General features: G+C 48.3%; 1 protein-coding gene across 8 annotated transcripts in view; it reads right to left on the bottom strand.

The window, feature by feature from the left end:
- The window catches only part of TDRD12 (tudor domain containing 12), a 3486095-nt gene that overhangs the window by 981973 nt on the left and 2476910 nt on the right, over window positions 1–27212 (bottom strand). For all 8 annotated transcript variants that reach the window (XM_085639447.1, XM_085639446.1, XM_085639448.1 and 5 more), the window contains one exon: window positions 9528–9620. In XM_085639447.1, coding sequence (XP_085495573.1) covers window positions 9528–9620 — 93 coding nt within the window. The remainder of the gene's footprint in view (window positions 1–9527; window positions 9621–27212) is intronic.

The following is a 27212-nucleotide window of genomic DNA, read 5'->3' as shown; positions in this document are numbered from 1 at the left end:
CTTTGTTCAGAAGTCGAAGATGCCAACGAGGGACCCCAGCCCAAGATGTGCATATGAAATACACATTGCTATGTTTTTACCTCGCATATGACTGTATTGGAGGACATGATAAGTTTGGGAGAGCCTTGAAATGATGAGGAGACCTTGATGCACATCGCCTACACTAATTATTCGCCACCTGTTTTTCCTGGGACCTGTTTTCTGCTTTCGATTTTCAAGGAATGGCAAGCTATGGTGACTAGCACTGCTTGTTTGGCGACACATACAATTAATACGTTCATTATTTATTGTTATCGAATCAGTACGAGTTCTTTCATTCGCTGTCTTTGCCATGAAGAGCATTTGAATAACGCCATGCATCGAGACACACTCGGAATTTCCCATCCCTCGAACTGCTTATGTGACCTGGGCCCCACCAATAATAAGGTGAACCTGGCTTTCATGATAAGTACAGCATAATGTGGTAGATCCGACCACCATCTCTTCGCTGTTCCTCAGTCTGTCACACTGACACGGAGCTGCGGATCCGAGCGAGGCCTTAACATGCTGCGGTCAAGTTACTCCCAGATTTAGTTCTCGGCTGTAGTTGGAGCAGGCTTGTGAGGCCTCTTGTGTTCTAGGCATCCATACCCTTCCTCACCCCCATCACCCTTCTTCATCTGTTTCTCTAAATGTGCAAAACTGGGATGGGAATGAACCGAAAAGAGTGCTGTCTGGCTCAGAAAAGGCTATCCTGCAACACCCGAGTGCCAGGGGATTGGCGGCCTGTGTTGGCAATGGCAGAGGCAGTGCGGACCCAGTCACTCAGGTAAGTTTTCTTGTTTTAATTTTAAACTCCCCCGGCCCCCACCAGACCACCCCTCTCTCACCCACCCCGCCCTCACCGAAAGCGAGAGGGATGTACCTGCTTAGTTGTCCAGGTTTTCCTTATAAGTGAGACTCCTAGTAGCAATGGATGAATATGTTATTTGGTATTAATTAGTAGTGGTGGGAGAGCCGCCAGAAGCTGAAGCCTGGCCGAGCTTGTGGTACTGTTAGAAACTCGAGTTTGCCTATGGCTTCTGCTTGTCTCTCTCCCTCTCCCTACTCGGGATGTGGCCTCGGGGCCAGAGCTGACTAACTTTAGAGCTGGGGACTAGTTTAGAATCTCGGGGTCGGGTCAGCATCCGCATCACGACCGACTCAGACGACACACTCACCTCCGCCGAATACCTGCACTTCCAAATACACACCGACCCCAAGACAACGCTCAGAGGTAACCTCGTCTACAGACCACCAGGACCACGCACACAGTTCAGCGAAGTCATCACAGATTTCATCAGCCCTCACGCCCTCAACTCGACCGACTACATCCTCCTGGGGGACCTCAACTTCCACCTGGAGAACACCAAAGACCGCCACACCGTCGCCCTGCTGGACAACATGGCCAACCTCGGACTAAAGCAACTGGTAACCACCCCCACCCATTACGCCGGTCACACGCTCGAACCGGTCTTCTCATCCAGCAACCACGTCGCCTTCAGCCACTCCTCCACCCTCCAGTGGACCGACCACAGCTGCGTCCACTTCAGCTTCAGGAAAACGACGTCCCACCATCACCCGCAACCAGCCCCTCGCAGGAACTGGAACAAGATCACTAACTACCAGCTCACCACCGCCCTCAGCCAGAACCCACCCACCAGCACTACGGACCCCAACGTAGCCGCCAACAACCTCACTCGATGGATCACCAACTGCGCAGACGCCCTGGCTCCACTGAAGAACCCCCCCAGCAGACGCGGCAGCAAGAAAGCCTCCTGGTACACCGATGAACTCATCACCTCCAGGAAGAACTGCCGCGCCCTGGAGAACACCTGGCGCACCAACCAGACCACAGACAACATGACTGCCCTCAAACACGCCACCCGCATCCACCACCAGCTGATCCGCGCCACGAAGAAGACAGCCCTCAAGGAACGACTGGACAACAACGCCCACAACAGCAAAGAACTCTTCACCATCGTCAAAGAGTTCTCCAACCCCGACGCCGGAAACAACGACATCACCCCCTCGCAAGACCTCTGCGACTCCCTCGCAGCCTTCTTCCACGACAAGATCGCCGTCATTCACAACAGCTTCGGCCCGCCGACCTCTATCCCCACCACCGAACCAACGCCCCCCACCGAACGTGGACCCCGGTCAGCATCGAAGACACAACACGCACGATGAATACTATCCACTCCGGATCCCCCACGGACCCCTGTCCTCACCACATCTTCAACTCGGCCAGCTACACCATCGCACCCCACCTCCGCGACATCATCAATGCCTCCTTCAACACCGCAACCTTCCCAGACTGCTTGAAACACGCCGAGATCAACGCCCTGCTAAAGAAACCTACAGCTGACCCCACCGACCTCAAGAACTTCCGCCCCATCTCGCTCCTCCCGTTCCCGGCCAAAGTCATCGAGAAGACCGTCACCAGACAGCTAGCCTCCTTCCTTGAGACCAACGGCTCCCTCGACCACACGCAGTCTGGCTTCCGTGCGAACCACAGCACGGAGACCGCCCTCATCGCAGCCACAGACGACATCAGATCCCTACTGGACAACGGGGAAACAGCGGCCCTCATCCTCCTGGACCTCTCCGCGGCATTCGACACCGTATGCCACCGCACCCTGATACAACGCCTGAACAACACCGGAATCCAGGAGAAGGCCCTAGAGTGGATCACCTCCTTCCTCGCCGGAAGAAGCCAGAGAGTCCGCCTCCCCCCCGTTCCGATCAGCAGCCACCGAAGTCACCTGCGGCTTTCCACAAGGGTCATCGCTCAGCCCCACCCTTTTCAACGTCTACATGAGCCCCCTCGCAGCCATCGCACGTCAACACAACCTCAAGATCATCACCTACGCCGACGACACCCAGCTGATCCTCTCCCTCACCAACGACCCGGACACCGCCAGAGCCAGCCTACACGAAGGGATGAAAGACGTCGCAGAATGGATGAAGAACAGCCGCCTGAAACTGAACTCAGACAAGACGGAGGTTCTCATCCTGGGATCATCACCCTCCGCCTGGGACGACTCCTGGTGGCCCCCCGCCCTCGGCGCCACCCCCAAGCCAACGGACCACGCACGAAACCTGGGCTTCATCCTGGACTCCTCCCTCTCGATGTCTAGACAAGTCAACGCCGTCTCGTCCTCATGCTTCAACACCCTACGCATGCTTCGTAAGACCTTCCGGTGGCTCCCCACCGAGACCAGGAAGACGGTCACCCAGGCCCTCGTCACCAGCTGGCTGGACTACGGGAACGCCCTCTACGCCGGCACCACCACCAAACTCCAGAAGAAACTCCAACGGATCCAGAACGCCTCAGCCAGACTCGTCCTAGACATCCCCCGCCACAGCCACATCTCCGGACATCTGAGAGACCTCCACTGGCTCCCCGTCAACAAGAGGATCACGTTCAGACTCCTCACCCACGCACACAAGGCCCTCCACGACCTGGGCCCCAAGTACCTCAACAGCCGCCTGACCTTCCACCAGCCCGCCCGCCAGCTCCGCTCCGCCAGCCTCGCTCTCGCCACCGTCCCTCGCATCCGCAGAGCCACCGCTGGAGGAAGACCCTTCTCCTACCTGGCTGCCAAGACATGGAACTCCCTACCCTTCCACCTCCGGACAACCCAAGACCACCACGCCTTCAGGAAGCAACTCAAGACCTGGCTGTTCGAGCGGTAACCTTCCCCCCCCCCCCCCAGCGCCTTGAGACCCTCCGGGTGAGTAGTGCGCTATACAAATGTGTTTGATTGATTGATTGATCTTGTGATTAATCTCCTCCCGCGTACTCACCATGAATGTGTTCTAATGTAGCCGGTGTTAAGGTAAAGCGCTATAAATTTGTGCTAAATATAGTTACGAACCCGACACAGAGGTTAAACTAGGGCAAAGCCTTAACATAATGAGACAAATGGATTAATCACGGCTTCCCTGCTTAAATTCTGCGATCATATGCACCCCTTTCTTTATTGCATATGAAAGGTCTTTAAAACGTGGGTTCAGAATTAGTTGTACAAAAACCAATTGTTTGTTTTGATAAAACTATAACATTGCTGTATAATTTGGGTCATGTACAGAATTTACATGACGAGTGACTTGTCTCTTTGTATTTAAATATTAACTATTAGAGAACTCGCTCTTAAATTCTTATTGGAGCAGTGTTATGTGGCTTATTTCAAAGCCGTTCCAGGGAATGAGATCTGTTTCCTCATTGAAATATTACTTTACGTACAGGCCAAAGTAAACCATGGACACCAATGTTTAAAAAGCAAACATATTTCACAAAGCTGTTAAGCCCTATGAAAAGGGGGTGTCGAGTCAGCACCAGCAAACTGTTGTAAGAGCAGACGAACAGTGCAGTGACGGTTCCACCCTTGATGGTTTTATGATGTATATGAAACTAATTTAAAAATATTGACTTCCGAGTTCAGACAGTGCTGTGATGGTTTTATGCACATGATGGTTTTATGATATATTTGAAACTATTTTAACAATATTGACTTCAGAGTTCGTGTTATCAGTCGCTAGTCTTGGCTGCAAACTAAGAACAAAGGTTATTTTCCAGAATGGTGCAGTGGAAAAAAGTGAAATACCATCGAATTGGTTGTTTCACTTAATAATCACTTCAGCTGGCTCATGACGCACAGTGCAGTGTTACTTTCCCTTCAGCATAGCGAGGTGTTGTATGTGGAGTGCCATCCCATGCATCTGGAGTTGCTATATGGTTGAGTCTGTTCCAGCATTGAGCACCTCTTCTGGATAATGAGAAACTATGTAGTTGCATCTGTCGCTACATTGAGCTCCTCTCCTGGCTTAAGACATGCTGTATGATCATGTCTATCCCTGCACTGAGCTCCTCTCCTGGCTCAAGAGGTGCTGTATGTTCGTGTCTGTCCGTGCATTGAGCTCCTGTCCTGACTTAAGGCATGCTGTATGTTCATGTCTGTCCGAAACTGAGCACCTGTCCTGGCTCAAGAGGTGCTGTATGTTTCTGTCTTTGTTAGAACAGATTCACAGTTGCTTTATTAAGCTAACGGCTTTCTCAAATTTGCTTTAAAATGCACCATTTGCCTAATCTTTAAAAAAAACTTTCATGGGGGAGACCCCCCCCCGCCCCCCAAAAACTCCCCCGTAGGTGTTTGGGGCTCACTCGCTACGCTCGCTACTGTAATGTACAACAATTGTTTTACGCCTCACCACCTTCAAATGTCACCAGCCGCCACTGGGACTCAGTGGTGTCCATGGCCGACCAGACAGAAAACTACGCCATGTCGCGGCCGTCCAGAATAAGTCAGACCAGGTCAGCAGGAGGGCCCTCCGGCAAAGAGGGGAGGAGCCACTAGACGGAGTCCCAAAGGGCAAAAGTGGCCCGAGCAAACACGTAGGACGTGTTTCAGGACCAAAGGCCTGAGCTGGTGGACGCAAAGACACTGCGGCCACACAACTCCAACCACCTAGCCTCCCGAGTGGGAGGAAGCAACGGAGAAGAAGAGGAAGGGAGAGCTGCCTGGACTACTAGTCAGCAGGGGCGGCTGGTGACATTTGAAAATGGCGGGGCGTAAAAGTGCTGGAGGAGTGCCTCGTAACATAACCTGGACGCTAGCTTAACACTTCGGCGCAAAGGTGGGAGATAAAGCTGCCAAGCCTGGTGTGGTGCACACGCTTCCGTTTATCCTCGCCTCTACCTCTCCTCACCTCTCTCTCTCCAACCGCTATCTGTTTATTTCTATCGCTCTAGCTTATTCGTATCCCGCACACCTGCAATTACCCAGTATAGGCAATCTTAGCCAATGGCACAAAATACACCTAGAAAACAGGTCCAAATTACCCTTTCCCCTTCAACTACAACCAAACTGCTCTTTTTCACACAAACTAGACCTTCCCACCATTGCTCCCACACCCTAAAACCATTCCCAAAAACCTAAAACACCCTAAATTAACATACCAAACATGTGCATTACCGCCAGCTCCCAAAGGCCTAAAGTCGCGTCAAAACGCACTCTGAAACTAGGCCCAAAACACACCTTCCCCTCCATGGATTTTCTTCAAAACACTTGCAATCAAAATTAGACCTTCCCAACTCTGATCCCAGCTAAGCAAATCCACTCGGAACCACCTGCAACACCCTACAATCGAACCCCAAAAACATGCAAAACTCACGTTTAACATGGGCTCCTATGGCAGCTCTTTCCCTTCCTCGACTTTGCCAAAAACACCCTTCCCATCGATCGATTCCTCCCAAACTTCCTGCACACCCATCAATTCCACCTCCCTGCCACTCACAGCAGCCCCGTTCCCGTCGATCCACTGGAACCCCCTAAAAGACACTTCTCCACGCACCCCAACACCGCCCATTGGATAACATTGCAATCCGGGCCTTCACAAAAAATGCTCTTTTTTCGCACTTCCACTACTTCGTTCATCTTCAAACTCACTGCAACACTAGTTCCAGCCATTCCCAAGAATCTCAGCAAGAATTACACAAATCCATCCACTGGAAGGGGTACGACTTTTCACCCAAACACAAGCCCCCCGCAAACCCACAAAAACACCCCAAAATCAGCCAAATCTAGATGGAATTTTGCAAAATCACCCTAAAACCTTCCCAACACCATTATGCATGAACCTGAATTGGGCCATGAGCCCTAGACTCCGGGAACCCTAGCAAATTTCAACCCTAAACCTTAAACACCAACCCAACTCTACCACTTAACCCTAAACACCACCCCAACCCTACCACCAGCAGCGGGAGAACTGAATTAAAATAAAAACAAAAACTTACCTGGTCCTCGTTGGCGCCTCTGCCCCCTTCAAACCGTAACACCACGTCAGCACTGGAGTGGCAACCCCTCCAGGATTGGCTGAGGGCACATCTTACGCTACGCCCGCCGCCTACCCATTAGGAGACCGAGGGGCTCCTGATGGGCATGCGCAAGGCAGTAAAAACACAAGTACGCATGACTGGGCACGGGCTAAAAATTACTCTCCATGCCCACTCATGCGCACTTGTGCTGCCTTTCCCTGGCTTGTCTGAATGCATGTCAGTCAACATGACGCCGGACCGTCCATGGTCCGACGTCATGCTGACTGACATGCATTGTCAGTTCTCCCCACCCTCGGCGTCTCTGAACTTAAGTAAACTAAGTTCAGAGACACCGAGGAGGGAGCTGCGGGCGCGGGCGGGGGCCGGGGGGCAACGCCCCAATGGACGCACCGTGCCTGCTAGTCAGTGAGCCCTAGGATGGAGGGACAAACAGGCAGGGTCGTCTGGAGCAGGGCGATGGCGATGCATAATAGCGTGACCCACGGGATCCCCCGATGAGGGTCTGGCCCAAGTCCCCAGAAGGACATCGTACAAGGACCCGCTAAAAGGCAACAATGGCTCACATCCACCGTGCCCTGGTGGAGAAGATCCAATAAAGGATCCGAAGGCAGTGAGACAGAGGGCGGCTGCAACTGCAAGATATCCGCAGCCCTGTGAAATGCCCTCACAAACTCAGCACCAGCCTCCGTGGCCACCTGCGGCAGAGACAGCAATTCATCCATTGGGGACGGCTGCAGGCTAATCCGTCCACCCGACATAGGCCCTGCAAAATGCTAAGCCCGCCAGTGCCCCATGTGCCCCTGCTGTCCCATGGGCCCGTGCTCCATGGAGCAATGAAACAACGCCAGGGGTTGAGAACCCACTCGGGTCACGTCCTCTACCAGCAGAGGAACAGCCGAGGACGGAACCGGCGTCAACCGACCTCGAGACGGCGTTGGATCAAAGTCGACGACCCCCGGAGAGAACTCGTCTGCCCGGCATCAGGCTGGTGTTGACTCGACCTCCACCAAGGCAGGAGCCTACGGGAAGGAACAAAGTCACCTCGAAGTCGAGCTCCGCACTGCAGCCGCCTCCTGCAGAGCTTTGCAAAGGCGCATCAAAAGGGCCAGACATCGCTGTGGGATGCCCTTCTGGGCCGTGTCCCGAAGTTGCAGCGACCCCGGAACCGGAGTCAAGGTACACAGTCAGCACCGAGGACAACCCCGCCGGCAAACCCCCCGACCTGAGTCCCTACCCCCACTGTGCGGCTGGAAGGCGCACCAGGGAGAGGGTGTGACCCAAAGATGGCCTGCAGAGGCTTGGAATAGGCTTCCATCTGGGTCCGAGTCACACCCACACCAGGAAACAGGGGGTGGGATGACTCCTGACGGTCCGAATCCGATGAAGACCAGGAGTGCCTGGCCCCGACGTCACGCTTGTGCAAGGTCGACAACCTCCGTGACGTCTTCCGGTGCTTACCTGACGCAGGCGAGCGACGCCCACAGGAACAACTCCGGGACCTGTCCCAAACCAGAACCTCCATGTGGGAAGAAGAACTACGCCATACGGAGCCTTGCGCTGGCGACGTAGACCGTAACCGCGAAGAGTCCAACTGGGACAGCCATGCGGACATCAACTTCATCCGTCTTTCCCGCAGGGACTTCGGTTTCAGCTGCCGGTAGGCGTCGCGGTACTCGCCCAAGCACCCCATACAGATCTTGTGAGGGTCAGTCGCCGACATCTGCCGCGAACAGGAAGCACACGACTTGAAGGCCGAAGGCATCGGCACACTGTGTCCAACGCAAAAAGGCGTCGTGAAGGCCTGAAAAAAGAGAGGCCAGAGGAACCGCTTCTACCAGATCTGCGTTGGGACGCAGAAAAGAAGAAAACTGATGTTAGCACGCCGGAGTGGACCTATATGGCTCCATTGACATCACTTCCGTGGACGCCGTCAGGACGGAGCCGTGCGACGCCGTCCCCTGGAGCGCAGAGGTACTGCTAGGGGAAAAGATTTCCGGATCCAGTTTGACGCCTAGGGTATATTCTAAGTAAAAGAATCTGCGGCTAGATGTCTCTATCAGATTCCACTGATGCTTAGGGTCAGAGAGACCAACAAATTACTCAAAATGAAATTGAAAGCAGACACCCTATTATGTAAGATAGATAACTAGGTGACAGACTCAGGATGGTGGTTTAAGAAAAATATGTTTGTAATATGTGATGTGTTGATGGCTCCATATTTTGGGGGAGGGAAGGGGGATTTGTTCACGTATTAGAAAGTTTTTTGCTTTCAATAAATATGAAGGATAACATTGATAGGTAATGAGTGAACTCTTTAGTTATTGAAACCGGTTTTGTACCAGACTATATGATTTCTATTAAAACTCAAAATATGTTAAAAAATGCATTGAGACACCTGGTTTAGAACCTGTACTACATCTTCTACAGAGGATGCCTATCAGAAGTACTCCCTCTGGTCAAAGGAGAGTGGGAGCCATTTTACAGGATAGCAACTCACTGCATTGTATTATTCAGCAATCTGAAAATCTTTGACAAGATGCATTCTTTAAAAATATTTAATTGAAAGAGACACAGAGGAGCTATCACAACCAGAAAATATCACCACGTGCAAATGAAAATGCATGACTAAACAATGAATCCGTCATATTAACCATATTAATTCACTTACCATTGGATCAACATAAACAGTATTTCCCATGCAAAAAACGACTTTTGCCTCATGCAGTTTTCCTTTTATCTTCCTATTTATGTGTCTGGTAACCTAAAAAGAAAAAGTGAATGCTATTACTGCATATTTTATTGACAAAAATAATAGATACAAGTTGTTTTGTACTAGATCACATGAAAATGTTACCCTAAATCACATTTGGCATCTGGAAATGGACTATAAGAATGTGAGTTCGAGACCCCACAATTTGTATTCTGCAAGCAGTCAGCTGGGCTATGTGAGAATGGAAATCTCTGCAAGACTTTGGCCTGTGACCAGGACTGAGGGTCAAAGCCTGCTAGTCTCCCTGCTGGGTGAGTTTACATTACATAGGGAATCCAAGAACACCTGTCCTAGAGCACCAGCATCTATCTGCTTGCCAGGACCAGTGTCCCCTGTGAAGAAGAAAGTGAGATGTGAGGAGACGGCTGCTGGACCGATGAGATTGGGACTAAGTTGGCGACCTGCGTAAGTCAGGAGGGGCCACCATGGAAATAACTGCCGTGCTGCAAGGGCTGCAGCCTTTTCTGGTAATGGGTAAAAAAACTCCATATGCCAGGAGGGGCTGCTACCAATTATTTTACCATACCGATCAGACAAGAGCCAGCGTACTGCGAGATACAGTGACTCCGTAAGTCAGAGAGGGTCACTGGGAGCATACAGAACGGTGCCGTGGTCTGCCATCCCTCACTGGACAAATGAGGATGCTATAGGACCACCTGTGCACCGTCACCCGGGCAAGCAACACACAACAGGATCATCCCAACCACTCCCACTGGGAGACGCACTGGACTAGTACCCCGCAGGAGGAGCAGCAGAGAAACTCTTCTTTCTTAGAAACCCACAACCTATTGCACACCTCCCAAACTGGATTCCGACCACAAAACGGTACAGAAACTGCCCTTCTTGCAGTAGTCGAGGAATCCCAAAAAAATTCTCGAGCAGGGATGAGCTGCTGCTATTATCCTCCTCTACCAGAGTTTCGCTTTCGATACGGTCTACTATGATATTCTTCTTAACAGACTTAGAAATGTCGGTCTCAGGTGACGTCATCACCTGGCTTCAGTCCTTCTTAGTCCGCAGATCATTCCAGATTTATGAAGGAGGTAACACCCCCAAAAACCTGTCACTCAGCTGTGGAGTGCCTCAAGGCTCTTCACTGAGTCTCACATTGTTTAATGTATACATGAGACCTCTCGCTGAGATAGTCCTGCCATATGGGATTAACATAGTCACATATGCGGAGGACAAGCAACTGGTGGTTGCCCTAAACAACTCTCAGAACCTTCTGACCTGGAATTCTGCCTAGAGACAGTGGCCAAATGGATGGAATACTCCTGTCTTAAACTCAATGGAGATAAAAATGAGCTAATGGTCATAGGCAACCCCTGTATCTCCAATCTCGGACTGGCCTGGCCAAACTGTCTCGACCCTCCTCCGGCCCCTAATTGTAAGATTAAACATTTGGTGTTTGGCTGGATAGGTCTTTCAAATTTGACCACCAAGCAGTGAAACTGGTAGCAACCTGCTACGGCATTCTCAGACAGCTTCGGAAAATCCTACCTCTCCATCCCATGTCAGCAAGGAGAGTCATGGTCGAGGCGCTAGTTCTTTCATGCCTAGATTACGGAGATTCCCTCTATCTCGGTGTCCTGAAGTCTACGATACGAAAACTCCAAGTCATACAGAACTGTACAGCCAGGTTGCTGCTTACTATTCCCAAAACTCAGTCTGCCAAGCCAGCTCTGAAGACGTTACACTGGTTGACTATTAACGAAAGAATAAAATTCAAATCTCTGTGTATAGCCCACAAACCCTTTGTGGGAAAGGACCCACAATCAATTGTTTCGGGGATTCTGCACATAAACAGAACTATGCACAGTAATATGGGACCTCGTGTATAGGGGCTAAGCCTTCCCACCACCTTAGTGCCCACGAACACAGGACTGACTAGCTATGGTCTCACTCGCTCTCCTACACACTCAAGAAGAGGCAAATGATTAGACACCCTAGAACACAACACTCCCGAATCTCTTCGGAATCGCAGTAACAAGACACAACTTTTCGCTCACTGTCTCATACATGTCCACAATAAGAACTGAACGAAACACAAATATAGTTTAAAATGTTCATTTTAACTATCGTGCTCTAAAACGCTGTATAGGAGCCACAACCAGCAGCAAAATGCACACACCTAACAGCATTGCAGCAAGGCCATATATCATAAAGGGAGATGTCATCATATGATGACAGTGGATAAAGGACTATACGGTATAACCACCCTCCCCTTTGTAAGAAGCTTTATTATATAATAGAAGATCTCTGGGCTTCGTCAGCAGACCCCGTGCCTAGATGGTATATCTACATCATAGGAACCGCATGGCTCTTCTCCCTGGAATGCTACCTCTCCAAGTGCCTCCTACCTAAACATGCATCCCCAAACCTAAGCAGAAGCAACAAGTGTTTGAAAAAGAGCCAAATTGGGAGAATAAAATAATTCCAATTTAAAATATTTTTAAGGCAAGTCCGGAAAATTCATCAGATTACGTGAACCGAGGAATGCAATTTGTTCCAAAAGGTTATCTCTGTCGTTCGTAGCAAAGAGGGACGCCATCCAGTTAAGCAGATCAAAGGAACACACATGCTTCTCATAATCTGATGCTTCCAGGAGCATATCTGGGCAACTTGCGTGATACTCGATGAAACTCAGCTGCAAGAGGCGCTGTGCAGCCCAACATGTATCCCAATCCGCCAACACTCCAAGTGCAGCCGCACGCATCAAACAGCCATCATCAGAACAATCCTGGTCATGGGCCAGTAGCGGACCCATTAACAGATCATAATCCACGTCAGTGCCGATGCATTGCAGGCATAAATCCAGGGCCCAATAGAAAGGGCACCGTCGGCAATAGAACACAGGTTGCACGCAAGTGAAGTAGGCGAAGCGATAAGTAAGTCCATAATTCACACCAAACATCGCCAATGGCAAACATCAAAAAAGTTGTTGCATTCGGTCACAGTACAGCTGCAACTGGCCGGGTCTGTACAGTGCCACAAGGACGGGCAGCCATTGCGTAACAGCAGCAGAAGCACCAGCACGCCAGCAAGAGGATCAACTGAAATCCACCGAACGCGCAGGGAAAAATAGAATGAATGAAGGCCGGTGTTACTCCAAAAATCATCTGACTTGAGGACACAAGGCCGGAACCCACACGTTTGAAAAAATAAGCAAGGTCTTCAGTATCAGACGCATTAAATATTTGGTGTATTAATTTTCCAAAATGGAGTGGGAGATGTGTTGAGGAGTGAGTGTTTCTCACTTGCGGTTCTCGCCACCTGCAATTCGAAGGTCTCTTGCGCTGATGTTAGAGCCACTTCTTGTTGAAACAATAGCGCTTTGAGTCTGCTTAGTTTATTGAAATCTGTTTTCAAAGTTGGAATGGAAGACCAAAGTGGACTATCTACAATCCCATGCGGGGGTGGAAAAGGACATTGCTGCAACAAGTAACCTGTTGCGAAAACGTTACTATATATGGGATGCCGGCCCAGAAGCCACAGCAGTCGTGGTTATTCAAAATAAGATAACTGCCATTTGAAAGCACTGTGAGCGCGGGAATAATTGCTGGGATGGGCGTACCTTTAAAAAAAGACAGGTTAGGTACCGACACATTACAGGCGCCATGCAATTTAACAGGTTTGTAAACTAGGGAATGTCCTACCATGGAATCGCACTCCTCCCTCGTTAGGAAAACCTTCTTAACCGCACGCTGACATCTGTATGGGGAAGGGCCACAATTTGTGAATAAAAGCACTGCCCAGGGGCTCAAAGTGGCCAACCGGGAAGTGTTTCATGCAAGAAGTGAACTAAATTAGTGAGAAGGGGAGTGGAATAACTCCATGTATTAACCACACAGCTGAATCAGTCTCTGCTATAGAAAAAGGCATATGTTCTAATAGTTGAATACGCAACAGAGTGTAAGTCGCGTCTTTCACGGACATGAATTTCTGTCCATCAGTCAAATTAATTAGTAAAAACAGCGCAGAAGCATTCAAATAGTCCCTTGGAACTTTTCCCATTTTCAGTATTTGGAATGTCTACGCAAATTGCATTACAGAGCATAATTGATTTTGACCATGATACAACACAGATACATCATTCTGTACAGTATCAATAACAGATTAAACAATATTATCCAAAGAGTAAACATGTGAAGACAAAGTATTAATGCTATTATTGACTACTGCAAGAACTTTTTCCAAATTAGCTTTATCAATTTGGCGCAGACAAACCGCAGCTTCCATATGCAAGAGTTTCCATAATTCATTTTACGCCTCATGAAGGAATAGTTTTGATCTAGGCGATTTAGGACCTAAAATAAAATCAGCAAGATTGATGTCACCCAAAAGGGGTTGTTTCACTGACAACAGTGTGGAGTGGCCAAACCATTGCTGACTCAATTTCCCCACCCAATACGTGGTGACTGAATGAGAATGTGGGAAGCGTGGAGCAGGACTAGTTTGTGTGAAACCTGTCGTTGAGTTAAGAAAACGCAGTTGACATGCATTGGAACTTTTCAGCCACTACAACCATCTTAAAGGGTAGATGTCAGAAACATTTATCCGACCATTCTTAAACAGGGCAAACAATACATCAATCATATAATTTGTGTGCACGCTACGTATCGTACTCAGCTAATCAAGGAATGGAAGGAACACTCAAATTCTTAGCTGTAGCCAAAGCACAACAAGTAGTCTGCTGCACCGTGGCAATCAAAAACAAAATTTGAGTCAGAATTAGACATGCCCGATGCAGCGCTTCAACACCTTGGACTTGCCAGTCTTTAGTGCCCCAAATGGATTTTAAATTAATGGTATCTTTCCAGTGCTCGTAACTATCGTAGGGGAAAATCATTCCTAAAGTAATTAGAATAAATCAATTTTGTGTGAGTCAACATAAATTTAGATTGAGATGGCAATTTTAACAACAGAAGTAGGACTACGGATTGGACGCAGTGTAATCTGAAAAGTATGTAAACTTATTCAGGAGAAAATCAGAACTCCCCTGTAAGGGAGTCGGACAATGTTCCCATTGGGTAAAATTTAAAATCGGTCATAATGTGTTTGTTTTATGCAAGAAATGATGGCCATAATGTTGGTAACAAAACAAATCTTCATAATTGGCTGAATTCAAATACAAATCCTCAGCACCAAAGCAGCATATTTTAAATCAGAAAACAAGGAAGGGACAGCCTGAACATCCCAGTTGTCCGAATGTATGTCTTGTGACACAACATCTCCAAGTGAAACGCGGTACATGTTTGGAATGTTCAGGACTTCCGTCGGACCATGGACATCGAATGCAATTTTATCCCATATGATGTCATCAGCAAAAGGGAGGGCCCAAATGTTCATGAGGGCCTGATCACATTTCATGACATGAGATGATGTATGGGGTGCAAGAATTCCATCAATTGACTTCACAGCAGAGCGTTCCGGCAAATAAGGACCATAGATGAGCAAAAAGAAAAAAAAAAAGTCACAAACCCAATCCACATGAAAAGGAAGACAAGTGTGAGCACTATCCAGATGTATGTCCAGGGAGGGACCAGGTACGTTTTTTTGAACCAGGAGATGAAAACACTGGTACGCGTCGGGTGAGTTGGGACAGATAAGGACGAAGATGATGAATCGTATGAGAAACTTGTATGATCCATGTAATAACCACTTGCTCCCAAGTGCAACATCGGAGACTGTGCAGCTTCACATAGAGGATGTATAGTACGGTCAGGACCGTCAACGAGGACCTCAAGAGGAGGAGAATCATACTCGACGTCTGCATTGGAGGAAGATGAAGGTACAACAGGCAAGAAGTCAATAGAAGTTTCCAACTCCCCCTCCAAAACGCGGGTACTAGTCGAAGAAGTTGGAGCCATCCGATTCAGCGAAACAGCTCGGCTTGGAATACTGGGAGTCACACTATACAGTATGGGCCATATGGTGTAGCTTGATATTGTCAATTGAAATAAATCTGTTGTCCTTGCGACCAGGCAAAGGAGGCAAAATCACTGTTTGGGTACCCTTCAATCCAAGAACTGGGACAGGTGCACGATAAGAGGGAGCAAATTCTTTTTTGTTCTCCAGCTTTTCTTGGACCAGATCACCAACTTTAGGAAGCCAGCCAGCAACAAGAATCAACATTGACGCTTCATCCTTGGTACCTGCGCGACCCCACCATTCGCGCTGAATTGATTAAATCCCTTCAGCGATATTTTGATGAGAATGTGGGGTCCGTGCCTTCGGCTGTACCGCTATGGGAGGCCTTCAAGACAGTACTCCGAGGGGAGGCCCTATCCCTTATTTCCCACGCCCGGAGGCGCGAGCTGGAGGAGGTGACCCGGATGGAGGCTGAAATAGCCGAGTTGGAGGGTAATTTAGAAGGTGGGGTGACGGATGCCGCATTACATGTCCTCCAACTCAAGCAAGCGGCCTATAGGGCCCTCGTCACGGAGGCGGCCAGGGGCCTCAGTAGAGAGCAACAGGGGCGACTGTATGATGTGGGTGATAAGGCTGGTAAACTTATAGCGTGGTTGGACAAAAAAGAGAGCGCGAATCGTGTGGTCCCGCGGATTGAGAAAACGGATGGTGTGTGTGTAACTGAGCCAGAAGAAATCGTCTCCTGCTTCGCGGATTATTTCCGTGGGGTGTATTCCCCGGTGTCTCCCTGCTCGGAAGAGGATTCCCGTGCCCTGCTCAGTGATATCGCGCTGCCGTCCCTTTCCGGGGATGACAGGGTGTCGTTGGACGCCGCTCCCACCTCCGACGAGATCGCCCTCGCCATACGCTCGGTCGCTTCCGGCAAGGCCATGGGTCCGAATGGTCTCCCTATCGAGTTGTACAAGTTGCGACCGGATACGCTGGCACCCCACCTCCGGGCTATGTTCCTGGCGGCACACTCGGTGGGCTCCCTCCCGCTGGACCAGCGTCTGGCTACAATCGTGGTCATCCACAAGGAGGGGAGACCTCGGGACCGGGTTACATCCTATCGGCCCATTTCGCTACTGAATGCGGAGCCCAAGATTCTCGCCAAGGTACTGGCCAATCGGCTGGTCGGCGTGGTGGGCGATTTGGTTCATCAGGACCAATCTGGCTTTATTCCCCATCGCAACACAGCCCTTAATCTGCGGCGTTTGCACGGTGTGCTCGCACGTGCCCCGTTCATACGGGAGCCGGCCATTTTGGCGTCCTTAGACGCCACCATGGCGTTTGACACGCTTGAATGGCCATATATCTGGGCGATGCTTGCGAAGTTTGGATTTGGCCCAGGGTTCATCAGTTGGGTCAAATTGCTGTATTCGGGCCCATTGGCGCAGGTGGTGGTGAACGGAAGAGTGTCGGCTCCGTTCGAGCTGGGCCGGGGCACACGGCAGGGCTGCCCCTTATCGCAGCTCCTCTTTGCACTTGCCTTGGAGCCCCTGGCGGAGTGGCTGCGGTGGGAGCCTTCCATCCGTGGTCTCCGCTGGACCCCTGAGTATGAGGACCGCGTATCCCTATACGCTGATGACATCCTCTTGTACCTAGCTTCCCCACGTAAATCACTCATAGTACTGGTTGATGTTTTGCATTCATTCGGTCGTAACTCCGGTCTGGTCATCAACTGGGCTAAATCGTGTGTGTATGTTCTCTCCGGGGAGGCTCCTATCCTCCCGCGGGGCTGTCCGATCCAGGTCGCCCCGCAGGGATTTAGGTACCTGGGTGTCTTCATTACTCTGGACCCGGAGGCTCGGTATGATCGGAACTTGCTTCCCCCCCTCCAGCGTCTGAAAGAGGATGTCGCGCGCTGGCGGCGTTTGCCGCTTTCGCCGCTCGGCCGGGCGGCATTGTTTAAAATGATGTCGCTGCCGCGTTTCCTGTACGCGTTGCAGAACACTATGGACCTCGTCCCAGCGCGCTACTTCCGCGAAGTGGAGAGTTTGCAGCGCCGCCTGTTCTGGGACGGGAGGCCACGTATTGCCCTGGCTAAGCTGACGCTCCCATGGTATGACGGGGGGATTGCCCTCCCGGATATTAAACGGTATTATTGGGCCTCCCAGCTAGCTGCGATTAATCAGGGCCTATATGGGCCCGCCTTAAACCCGGCGTTTGAAATGGATAGGATGCTACTTCCAGGTGGTGACCATAATCGAGCGCTCTACTCTAGCGCGCCCGACGCTCGCCTAACGGGCCCCACGCGTGTCATGGTGCGAGTGTGGCACGCGGCCAATGCAGCTATGGGGTGGAAGGACCGTTTGACCCGGGCGTCACCACTATATGCGTCTGAGCGGTTGGGCTCCTTGTGGACCTCGAAGGGCTTTGAGAAGTGGGACTTAATAGGCATTAGCAAAGTGGGGGATCTCTGGACGAGGGGAGGATTTAAAACGTTCGAGATGCTGCAGACGGAATTTCAGTTGCAGGGCAGCGAGTACTTTCGGTATTTGCAGGTCCGGCATGCGCTGGGTTCCGTCTTTCCGGACGTTGCCTCCATCCCGGAGTGTTCCCCCCTGGAGGATAGAGTGCTGGATGGACACGTCCCTGACAGCACGATCTCACTGATCTACAAAAAACTGATCAACGACCGCTCAGACTTGTTGACTGCCCTTCGTGAGGCTTGGGTAGCCGATGGGCTGGAGCTGGATGACGAGGACTGGATCTCCGCGGTGGCCTCCCCGAAAGAGGTGGCCATACCGGCTCGCCTTCGTTTCGTCCAGCTCAAGATACTCCACAGGGTCTACATGACGGGGCCAAAGCTCCTGCGTATGGGCTATGCTGAGGACGGTTTGTGTAAGCGTGGGTGTGGTGCGCTGGGGACTTTTCTGCATATCTTGTGGGAGTGCCCGGAGGTGGAGGGGTTCTGGCGTGGTGTGCATGAGGTGCTGCGAGTGGTCACACATGTGGCGCTGTTGCCTGAAGCGAGGAGATGCCTGTTGAATGTGTGGGAGCCTACCGATTATATGGTTGCCAAGCGTGATATTGCCCAACTGTGGGGATCCCAGAGGCCCCCGACTGTCTCGGCCTGGAAGGAACATATGGATTGGTGCATGTTTCGGGAAAAGGTGGTGTATGTGGCGAGAGGTAAGCCTGCGACATGGGTGAAAGTATGGGGCCCCTGGAACGCCTACCGCGGGGTAATCTGTGCTCCACCGTTATTGCCCGATCCGTCGCCGGCCCCGTCCCCTTAGCCAACTCATCCCCCCGGTACCTGGGCATTAGGTGTACCCAGCCCTAGTTCTGATCTCTCCCCCCTCTTGAGATTCCTATGGATGGCTAGGATCCCCCCTCTAGGGGAGCACGTGTTGCTATTTCCGATTGATGATTGCCTTGTGGGTTTGTTTGTATTTGTTGTTCTTTAAGTTTAAAATGGAACCGTATAGTGGGGTCTGGATAGTGTGGCTCGCAACGATGTTACCTCCTGTGCATGCTCGGCCGCAGCACCATGTGTTTTATAAATGTATATCGTATGCTCCTTTCATTGCTAGCGGCCGGCCGGAAGGTTGTAGGCCCATATTTGTATATTTTTGAGTCTTGTAATAAACGGTTTAAAAAAAAAAAAAAAAAAAAAAAAAACATTGACGCTTTAGTGGACGAGGATGAATGATCGATAGCCAGTGTGTCACGGGTATTTTGTAGTTCCTGCAAAATAGTAGAATGGTTATCTATGTCAAATGTTGTGGCAGCTGCCACAACATCTAGACCATCAAGGTCTGGCAATAACATTTTAATGCCAAACAGCAGTTAGTATGGGGTCCGCCCACCCAGAGATCTCCTTGGGAGATTATTTAGTGCACGTTGAACCCCATACAAATGAGTCAGCCAATTCCTGCCAGTACCTATGAATCTAGCTGTCAAAGATTGCTTTAAGTCACAGTTCATTCACTCCACTATAGAATTGCCCTCAGGCCTGTATGGAGATGAAAACTGCTCCAGCACCCCCAAAGACCTGACTGCATCCTTGTATGCCTTAGAGGAAAACGCTGGACCTTGGTCAGAATGGAAGGTGCCACTGGCAAAAATCCCAACAAGGAAACCCAAATCTCTAATGACATTTCGAGCTTCAGCACTGCATTGTGGCCAAAGGAATCTAGTGCACAAATCCACTGCAACCAAAATATGTTTATATGCAGTGTCGGAAGTCAAAAGGACCACAGTGATCAAGATAAATACAACAAAACAGTTGATTTGAAATGTAAAGCTGTGTATGTGGTGGGCGTGCAACCATAGATGGTTAGATTTGTTGACAAATGCCACAAGATAGCACATATTTACCGATTTGTTTGTATAAACCACGCCACCAATAACGTTGTTGTATAATAGAAACAGTCGCAGAAACTCTGGCATGTGCAGAAGCCATGCTTTCATGTGCGGCTATGATCAAAGGAAGTATTCGGTCCACTTTGGGAATCAGCCGATCCCGCACTGACGGTATCGTAGCAAACAGGATTTGCTTAGGTGACAAATAAGAATTCCTAGAAGGGAAACCTTGTGAGAAATCTGTCCCACGCTCCATAGCAGCTATTGCCGCAAGAATATTATCATCAATTTTAGTCACTGACCTAGTAACTGCTGCTACTAAACATGCTGCTACTGCATATTTGGCTGCCTCATAAGCCAAAGAATTACCAACAGCATGTGTTCCCACACGCTGATGGCCAAGAGTATGAAAACCTGTGTGAGCACCAAACGTCACTTGGACCCAAAGCATTTTAAGCTTTATTGCGCTACCTTTAGAGTCTCGATAATCATTCTGAGACCAAAAGAACAAATTATCATTGAAAGCCTGCATACAGTAGTAAGAATCACACTCAATAGGAGTGGTCACATCAGGATCAGCGAATGCCAGAGCTAAAATTTAGGCCCAGATCTCTGTACTGAGGTGAATGTATGACATTGTTCTGCATTCTGTCCATCAATTGTTGTTTTTGCAGAGCTAAAATTAAAGCACACAGCTCTGCCTATTGTGCCGTACAGTCTTCAAGTACCTGCGTATGGATTCTAGAAGAATTAAAATCACCATTTACAATTGAGCCAGCCACAATAGCGCAAGCCGCTGAATAAGCATGCTTAGACCAGATGGCTGGTTGAGCAGACCCGTAGGCAAAGATGATGCATCTGTACTGATCCAAAGGAAGCAACGACAACGGAGGAGGATAAACATATTCATATTGTAAAAACTCCTGTGTCTGTAATTAGGCCTGGGCGGCAAATTCCGTTCCGCTCGCGGAATTTGGGTAATTTCGCGTTCCACGGAGAACGTGAAATTAACCAAAATTCTGCTTTCCGCGAGTTCGCGAAATTTTTTGCTTGTTCGCGTTCTCAAAATGCGTGTTCGCGAGATATTTCTCCCCGAGCACGCAAACAGCGATTGTAAACAGGAAAAAAGCATCGCGAACAAGCAATTCCGCGTGTTCGCGGAGATTTTTTACCGTTTCGCGGAGATTTGCGTAACGCGATTACGCAAATTCCGCCCACCCCTATCTGTAATGAGGGATCAAAGATAAAAGTGACATCTGCTGCTGTCAAAGAACTCTCCCATTGTATCCAACGGGGATGCAAAGCCTTAGATTTCGGTTCCCTTGCCTTAGTCACTGCTTTAAAAGTAGGGGCTGGAGAGATCATAAAAAAGCATTCTTTCAGAATCGCCATCTGGACTGCTGTCCAAAAAATTTTTGCTGTGGAAAACCACATTTCCGCTGATGTGTACAGATGCGATTTGTATGCAATTGGTACTGCGTCACCTTAATTGAATGTCAAATAAGTGAAACCTACCGTCCCTGGCACAATTCTTATGACCAAGTTCGTAAAATTATCACGTGTTAACAAGAAGTTGGTCGCAGACAGATCAAAGAATCGAGGTATGTTTCGGAAGCCAACTGGCAGACAAAAAAGAAGGTTATAGCAATGCATAAACCGGTTTGATACGCTGGGCATAATCAGGAATGTAAGTCCTCCCGAAATTTAAAAATCCCAGCAAATATTGTAATTTTTTCAAAGTAGGCGGCGGTTGCAATTATGCACACCTCTCCAGAACCCCCTACCTTCATTATTTAGCTCAGAGCCCAAAAAGAGAACCGCCAAACAAGCGATGTGTGACTTGGCAAAATTAACTTTGTAACCCAAGTCTGCAAAAGAAAGAATGCTGCAATTCACTCACAACAAATGCGGGATCAATTCACATCATCGGTCAAATAAATTGCATCGACGTATGAGAACGCATCAGGGTCATTGTTGTGTAATAGAGACAACACGTGCAGCAAAAGCCCCAGGACTGTTCTTATATAACATAGGAAAACACGTAAAGCGCTTCTGATTGTCGGCCACGGTAAATACAGTCAAATCATGGCTACCAGGAGCCGTGACAATAAAAAACATTCAATATATCCAGGGTTGTTTTGTATTTTTTACGAACAATTTTATTCACTACCGCAGAGCTGTGTGTGTTTTGTACTGCAAATGTAAGAACGTGATTGTTCAATTGTCTGTAAACCAAAACTATACGATATGAACCATCCGGTTTCGATATTGGAAAAAGAGGATTATTTATGGATGAAACACAGGGTTAAATGACACCCTGATATTCCAATTGTGTCAAAATTTCACTAACAGATGCTTTTACTTCACGTTTGATCGGATATTACGCCTGTGGCTGGGGCACAGAAAGTAAAAATATTTCATGTGCCAGCGAATCTTTATCCCAGCCTACCTGATTACGAAACACTGCCAGCGCTAGTGCCAAAGCTAATTTCACTGGGTAAGCTTGCTTAGCCTCTTCAGAGATGTAGTGTGAAAAACTCGGGAGTATAACATCTTCCCCTTGAGAAGAAGACAACACAAATGGAGTAGGCCAATTTGTCTCCGCCAATAAAATTTCATAGGAGGAGGGAAGGTTATCCCGAAAGATTCCCTTAATAGTACGTTTAATATCACCTTCAATTTGGAGTTCTATCTCATAAAGTCTATCGGGGGTGCAACTCGTGTGTCTGCTGTTTCAACTGTGATGAAAGTATCAGTTGCTCTCGCCTCCAGACAAGGATGGAGTGCCTCCCGCACTATGGTAACTTCTGCCGCGCTGTCGAGGAGTGTACCTGCCCATCTCCAATTAAGGAGTAGGGTTCTAATCGTCTGAGGTATACTTTGCTGTTAAAGCGTCAACTTTCTTCTTTTGACATGGGGCCAGAAAAGGAGGCAGTCGCTCCGGTTTGGCTTTCACGTCAAACTGGCTTGGCGGATCACATCTTTGCTGAGTGGTCTCGCTTTGTCTGCGATCAGGTCGCTCTCCACCACCTAACTGTGAGTCCAACGAGTCCTCTAAGAAACGAGAAGACCGGGGTCTTAATTTTAGAGCGGTCATGCAAATCATATCTACGCTCAAAAGTTTCAGGTGTCGGTGAACTAGCAAGCGAACCTTGCTTCTGCTGTTGGTGCCACTGATTTCTATTCCAATTCTTTTTAGGAAAGATTGGACGCCCATCCTTCTCAGGCTGGGCCTTTTGTAGTCTTTGTGTAAAAGGTTGAATACCAAGGTTATTGCGTACCAAGGATTTATATACTTTAGCAATATTCTTTGGTAATTCACGTTGCTTATCCACGTCAGCCACCGCCTCTAGACACTGACTCACCTGTTAACTAACGGCTTCCCCTTTGACATTAGCAACGATCATATCGGAAACAATAGGGAACACCCCCACCAATCTCATCCCCAACTCCAGGGCTGCCTCAGCCCCATGTTCATCCTGAACTTTTTTTAAGTACGGATGGAAGAAAAGTCATGGAGGGGGTGCCAAAGCTGAGTGAATATACCGCCAAAAACACTTAACCCCAGGTAGTGCAATCAGCCAAATTGGTAATGAGTCCTTTAGGTAAACTCACGGTAAGGATTCTGTGTTTCTCCACAGGCGTATGTGGAAAGACAGATTCAAGTTGCTCAAATTTTTCTGCAAGCCAGTAAGGGTAATCATCCCTATTCTGAGGACGTTTACCCACCACTGAATTACTCATGATTAGGGCTTCCGGTTTTATAGCATTTATTCTTTCAACATTTCCATCTGTATTTATTAATATTTATTTTTTGGCCATCCAATTGGTATTTATCCATATTTATTTTGAGAATAAATGGAGCTGTGAAATGGTATATTTCCACGTTTATTTAATTCTTGGCTGTGCACTCATACATGGATGCCGGTCACGTTTTAGCAAATTAATCAATCACGTATAACAAAAGCCTACACTCACAGGTACATAATAGCATTATACTACAAAAAGCATCTGCCTGTATTTGAGGAAATCTTATCCTATTTTTTAACTCTCCATGCTGCATAGCTGATCAGCTGTTGTCTGGAATTCATGAAAGACAGCATAGAAAGTCTCTCAAAAGAAGCACAATTTTCAGTACTCTACCACTTTTAAAATAAATACAGACCGGAAATACATTGTTTTCTGTCTATATTTATCTGTAAAAATTAGTAAAAATGGAAAATCGGGAACCATTAATCATGAGGGTAGTAATAACTAGACCACCACCATGTACCGGTGGTTGTGGAGCAGCACCAGGCGGAGTCACTTGAAAATTACGTGACAAACTGTATTACAACCCCATGTAAATGTATCAATGATGTATGCAATTGTGGTAGCTCTACGATAGCTACATAAAGGTAATTTAGATGTGGTGTAAACCCAGCCAAAACAGGCCATGTGGCCCATCGACTGATAAGGGGCATAACCTGAAACCAAAAGAGGGTGAGGAAGGGCATCATTAAAGCATATGGTGTGCTACCAAGCTCTCAACGGAACTTCAAGTGATCGATAAGCATGATTATCTTGTGGTACCGCGGAGGCAGTATACCCATGAAAAAACTGTCATTCCCATCCACTGCCGGAAAGGTAACCCAAGAGTAGAAAACCTCGAAGTGGTATGCTGAATCCACCTCAACAACAAAAATGAAATCTACCCCTCCATTAGGGACTCCGTGCTGCGACAAATAAGCAGTGACCGCAGCGCGGTTCGGGGCCACAGTAGCGACTGCCATAAGAAGAGAAGTACGAGGAACTAATGAACATTAGCGCAAAAGCAGGGCAAAAGAAAGAACAACCTTTTAAAATCCAAGCTTGAAAAACCTATAATCATCAAATATAGGAGGCTAAGCCCTCACACAAAGGACGTCTCCAGAAACTGGTGAGAGGGTACTATGTACACACACAAGCACTACTCGGCGGGTCTCGCAAATAAGTACCAGACCAAACGTTGGTGGCGCCATGTTGCAGGGATTCTACACACACACACACACACACAACTATGTGCAGGAATATGGGACCTCGGTTTATAGAGGCTAAGCCTTCCCACGACCTTAGTGCCCATGAACCTAGGAACGACTAGGTATAGTGTCTCACTCGCTCTCCTACACACTCATGAAGAAGCAACTGATTATCGACACCCCAGAACACAACACTCCCGGATCTCTCAGGAATCATGGTAACAAGACACACCTTTTTGCACACTCTCTTGTACATATCCACAATAAGAACTGATCGAAACACAAATATAGTTACAATGTTTATTTTAACTATCGTGCTGTAACACGCAGCATACAAGCCACAACCAGCAGCAAAATACACAAACCTAACACACCTAGCATTGCAGCAAGGCCACATATCATACAGGGAGATGTCATCATATTAAGACAGTAGATAAAGGACTATACGGTGTAACCATCCTCCCCTAGGCAAGAAGAAGCTTTATTATATAATAGAAGAGATCTTGGCTTTGTCAGCAGACCACATACCATAGTGTCTAGATAGTATATCTACATCATAGAAATCACATGGCTTGTCCCTGGAAAGCTCCCTCTCCAAGTGTCTCCTACCTAAAAATGCATCCCCGTAATATCAAAGCACGAGCTTTCAACAGCAGCTGAGTTAGCATGTTTTGTCTAGGTGCTGGGGACTGACCAAAACAGAATAAAAAGGGGCACTGTTTATCGACCTTGCTCACAGGGTTCAGACTAAACTCCAGGAACAAGCAGAGAACGTACCAAACAGTCGGTTCTCATGCCAAAGGCATAAACAGAGTCTTGCAAAACTAAAAAAAAAGCCATGTAGTAATGCGTGCAAAAGCAGCATCATGGTTGCTGGGCTCATGCTAACTTTAGCGTTGTTGACAATGTCCCTATCGGCCACGTGACACAATCATTTTCTCATCACATTTCATTGCCCTAGGAGATGCCTTTGTTCAGCTAACCTATTCTTAGCATCAGTCCCTAAAACGAAAAGGGCTAGATGTGGAGGCCGTTCCTTCTCATATAACACCGCCAGACTATGGAACACCCTTCCTCCACATCTTCGCTCAGTAACTCCTCATCTCTCCTTCTGGAGGCTCCTGAAGACCTGTCTATTTCAGAATGCGGCCCGATAACCATCATGCCTGCTGTTCTGCTTGACGCTTCTAGCGCTGGGATGCCTTCAGGTAGCTATGAGCTTAACAAATGTTAAATAATAATAATAATAATAATACTAAATAATAACTCCAAGTGCAGCTACCTCGGCCACGTCCAGCAGATCGCCTGAACGAAGCTGATTCGAGCACACACGAACAGGGCGCTGTCGCAATCCACATGCTCCATGGCTGCCAGTGGGGTTAAGACTCACTTCCAGAATGTTGGCCCAAAGGAAACTTACTGCTAGATCGCACGGAAGTACTACAAATCTCTTGCCTTTAATTCAGAGCCATAGTGGGCTCTTGAGACTTGGATTGCTAGTGGGGCATAACCAGGATAACACCAATAGTGTATGGGGAATAACCACTATTGCTAACTCGAGGAGGGAGAAGGAAAGGAAACTGCCAAAGAAACACTACAGCCCTGACCTAAAGAGGGAATGTGTAAGTGTGTGAATGTCGTATTTTTCCTTTTTGTTAGAGGTAGAAATAAAATACTTTTTTCATAAAATTGAGTATTTAGCTGGACAATGATTTATTGCTGCTATTGAGTGCATTTTGACTTGTGAGCCATGTTGTGTTCTGTGCTCATATGTAAAAGGCCTCTAGTGGCCCTCGAAAGACTTCTAACAAGTACTACATAATCTAGTAGGTGTGGCTGGGTGTGGATAATAAAGTTTGTGACGCAGCACATTCAGTTAACGGTTACATGCTGAAGAATAAAGATGTGCAAACCAGTTCTCCATGTGTGGTGTTGTCTTTTACCTTCTCCCAAGCTGGGGAGGATGCTACAACTGTGAATGAGATAGGGGATATGTGTCTGCAAAGATACAAGACTGCTCTCCATGAGAGTTTGCCCTGGTCCAGCAAACTGCTTGTGGGTGCCACGTGCACCTCAAGAAGTGGTTTACGGTTGCCATATGTGGAGTCAAAATGCAACTCCAGATTTTGAGAGGCCCTCGAAGAAGGAAAGGGTCTTATGGAGGAGCACAGTCAGTAAGCCTGCTAAAAAATCTACCGGTAAGGCTGACAGAAGAGAGACTACCCCACAGCAAGCATAACCAGCATCAATTCAAAACAAACGCTAAAGACAGTGACAACCAGGTACTAAGAAGCATCAAAGGTAGCGACAAACAAGTTACTTACCTTCGGTAACAATATATCTGTAAGAAACATAGGTTAGCTAT

Source organism: Triturus cristatus, chromosome 12 (genome assembly GCF_964204655.1).
Source record: "Triturus cristatus chromosome 12, aTriCri1.1, whole genome shotgun sequence".
NCBI classification, from domain to species: Eukaryota; Metazoa; Chordata; class Amphibia; order Caudata; family Salamandridae; genus Triturus; species Triturus cristatus.
This window is presented reverse-complemented; position numbering and strand designations above follow the sequence as displayed.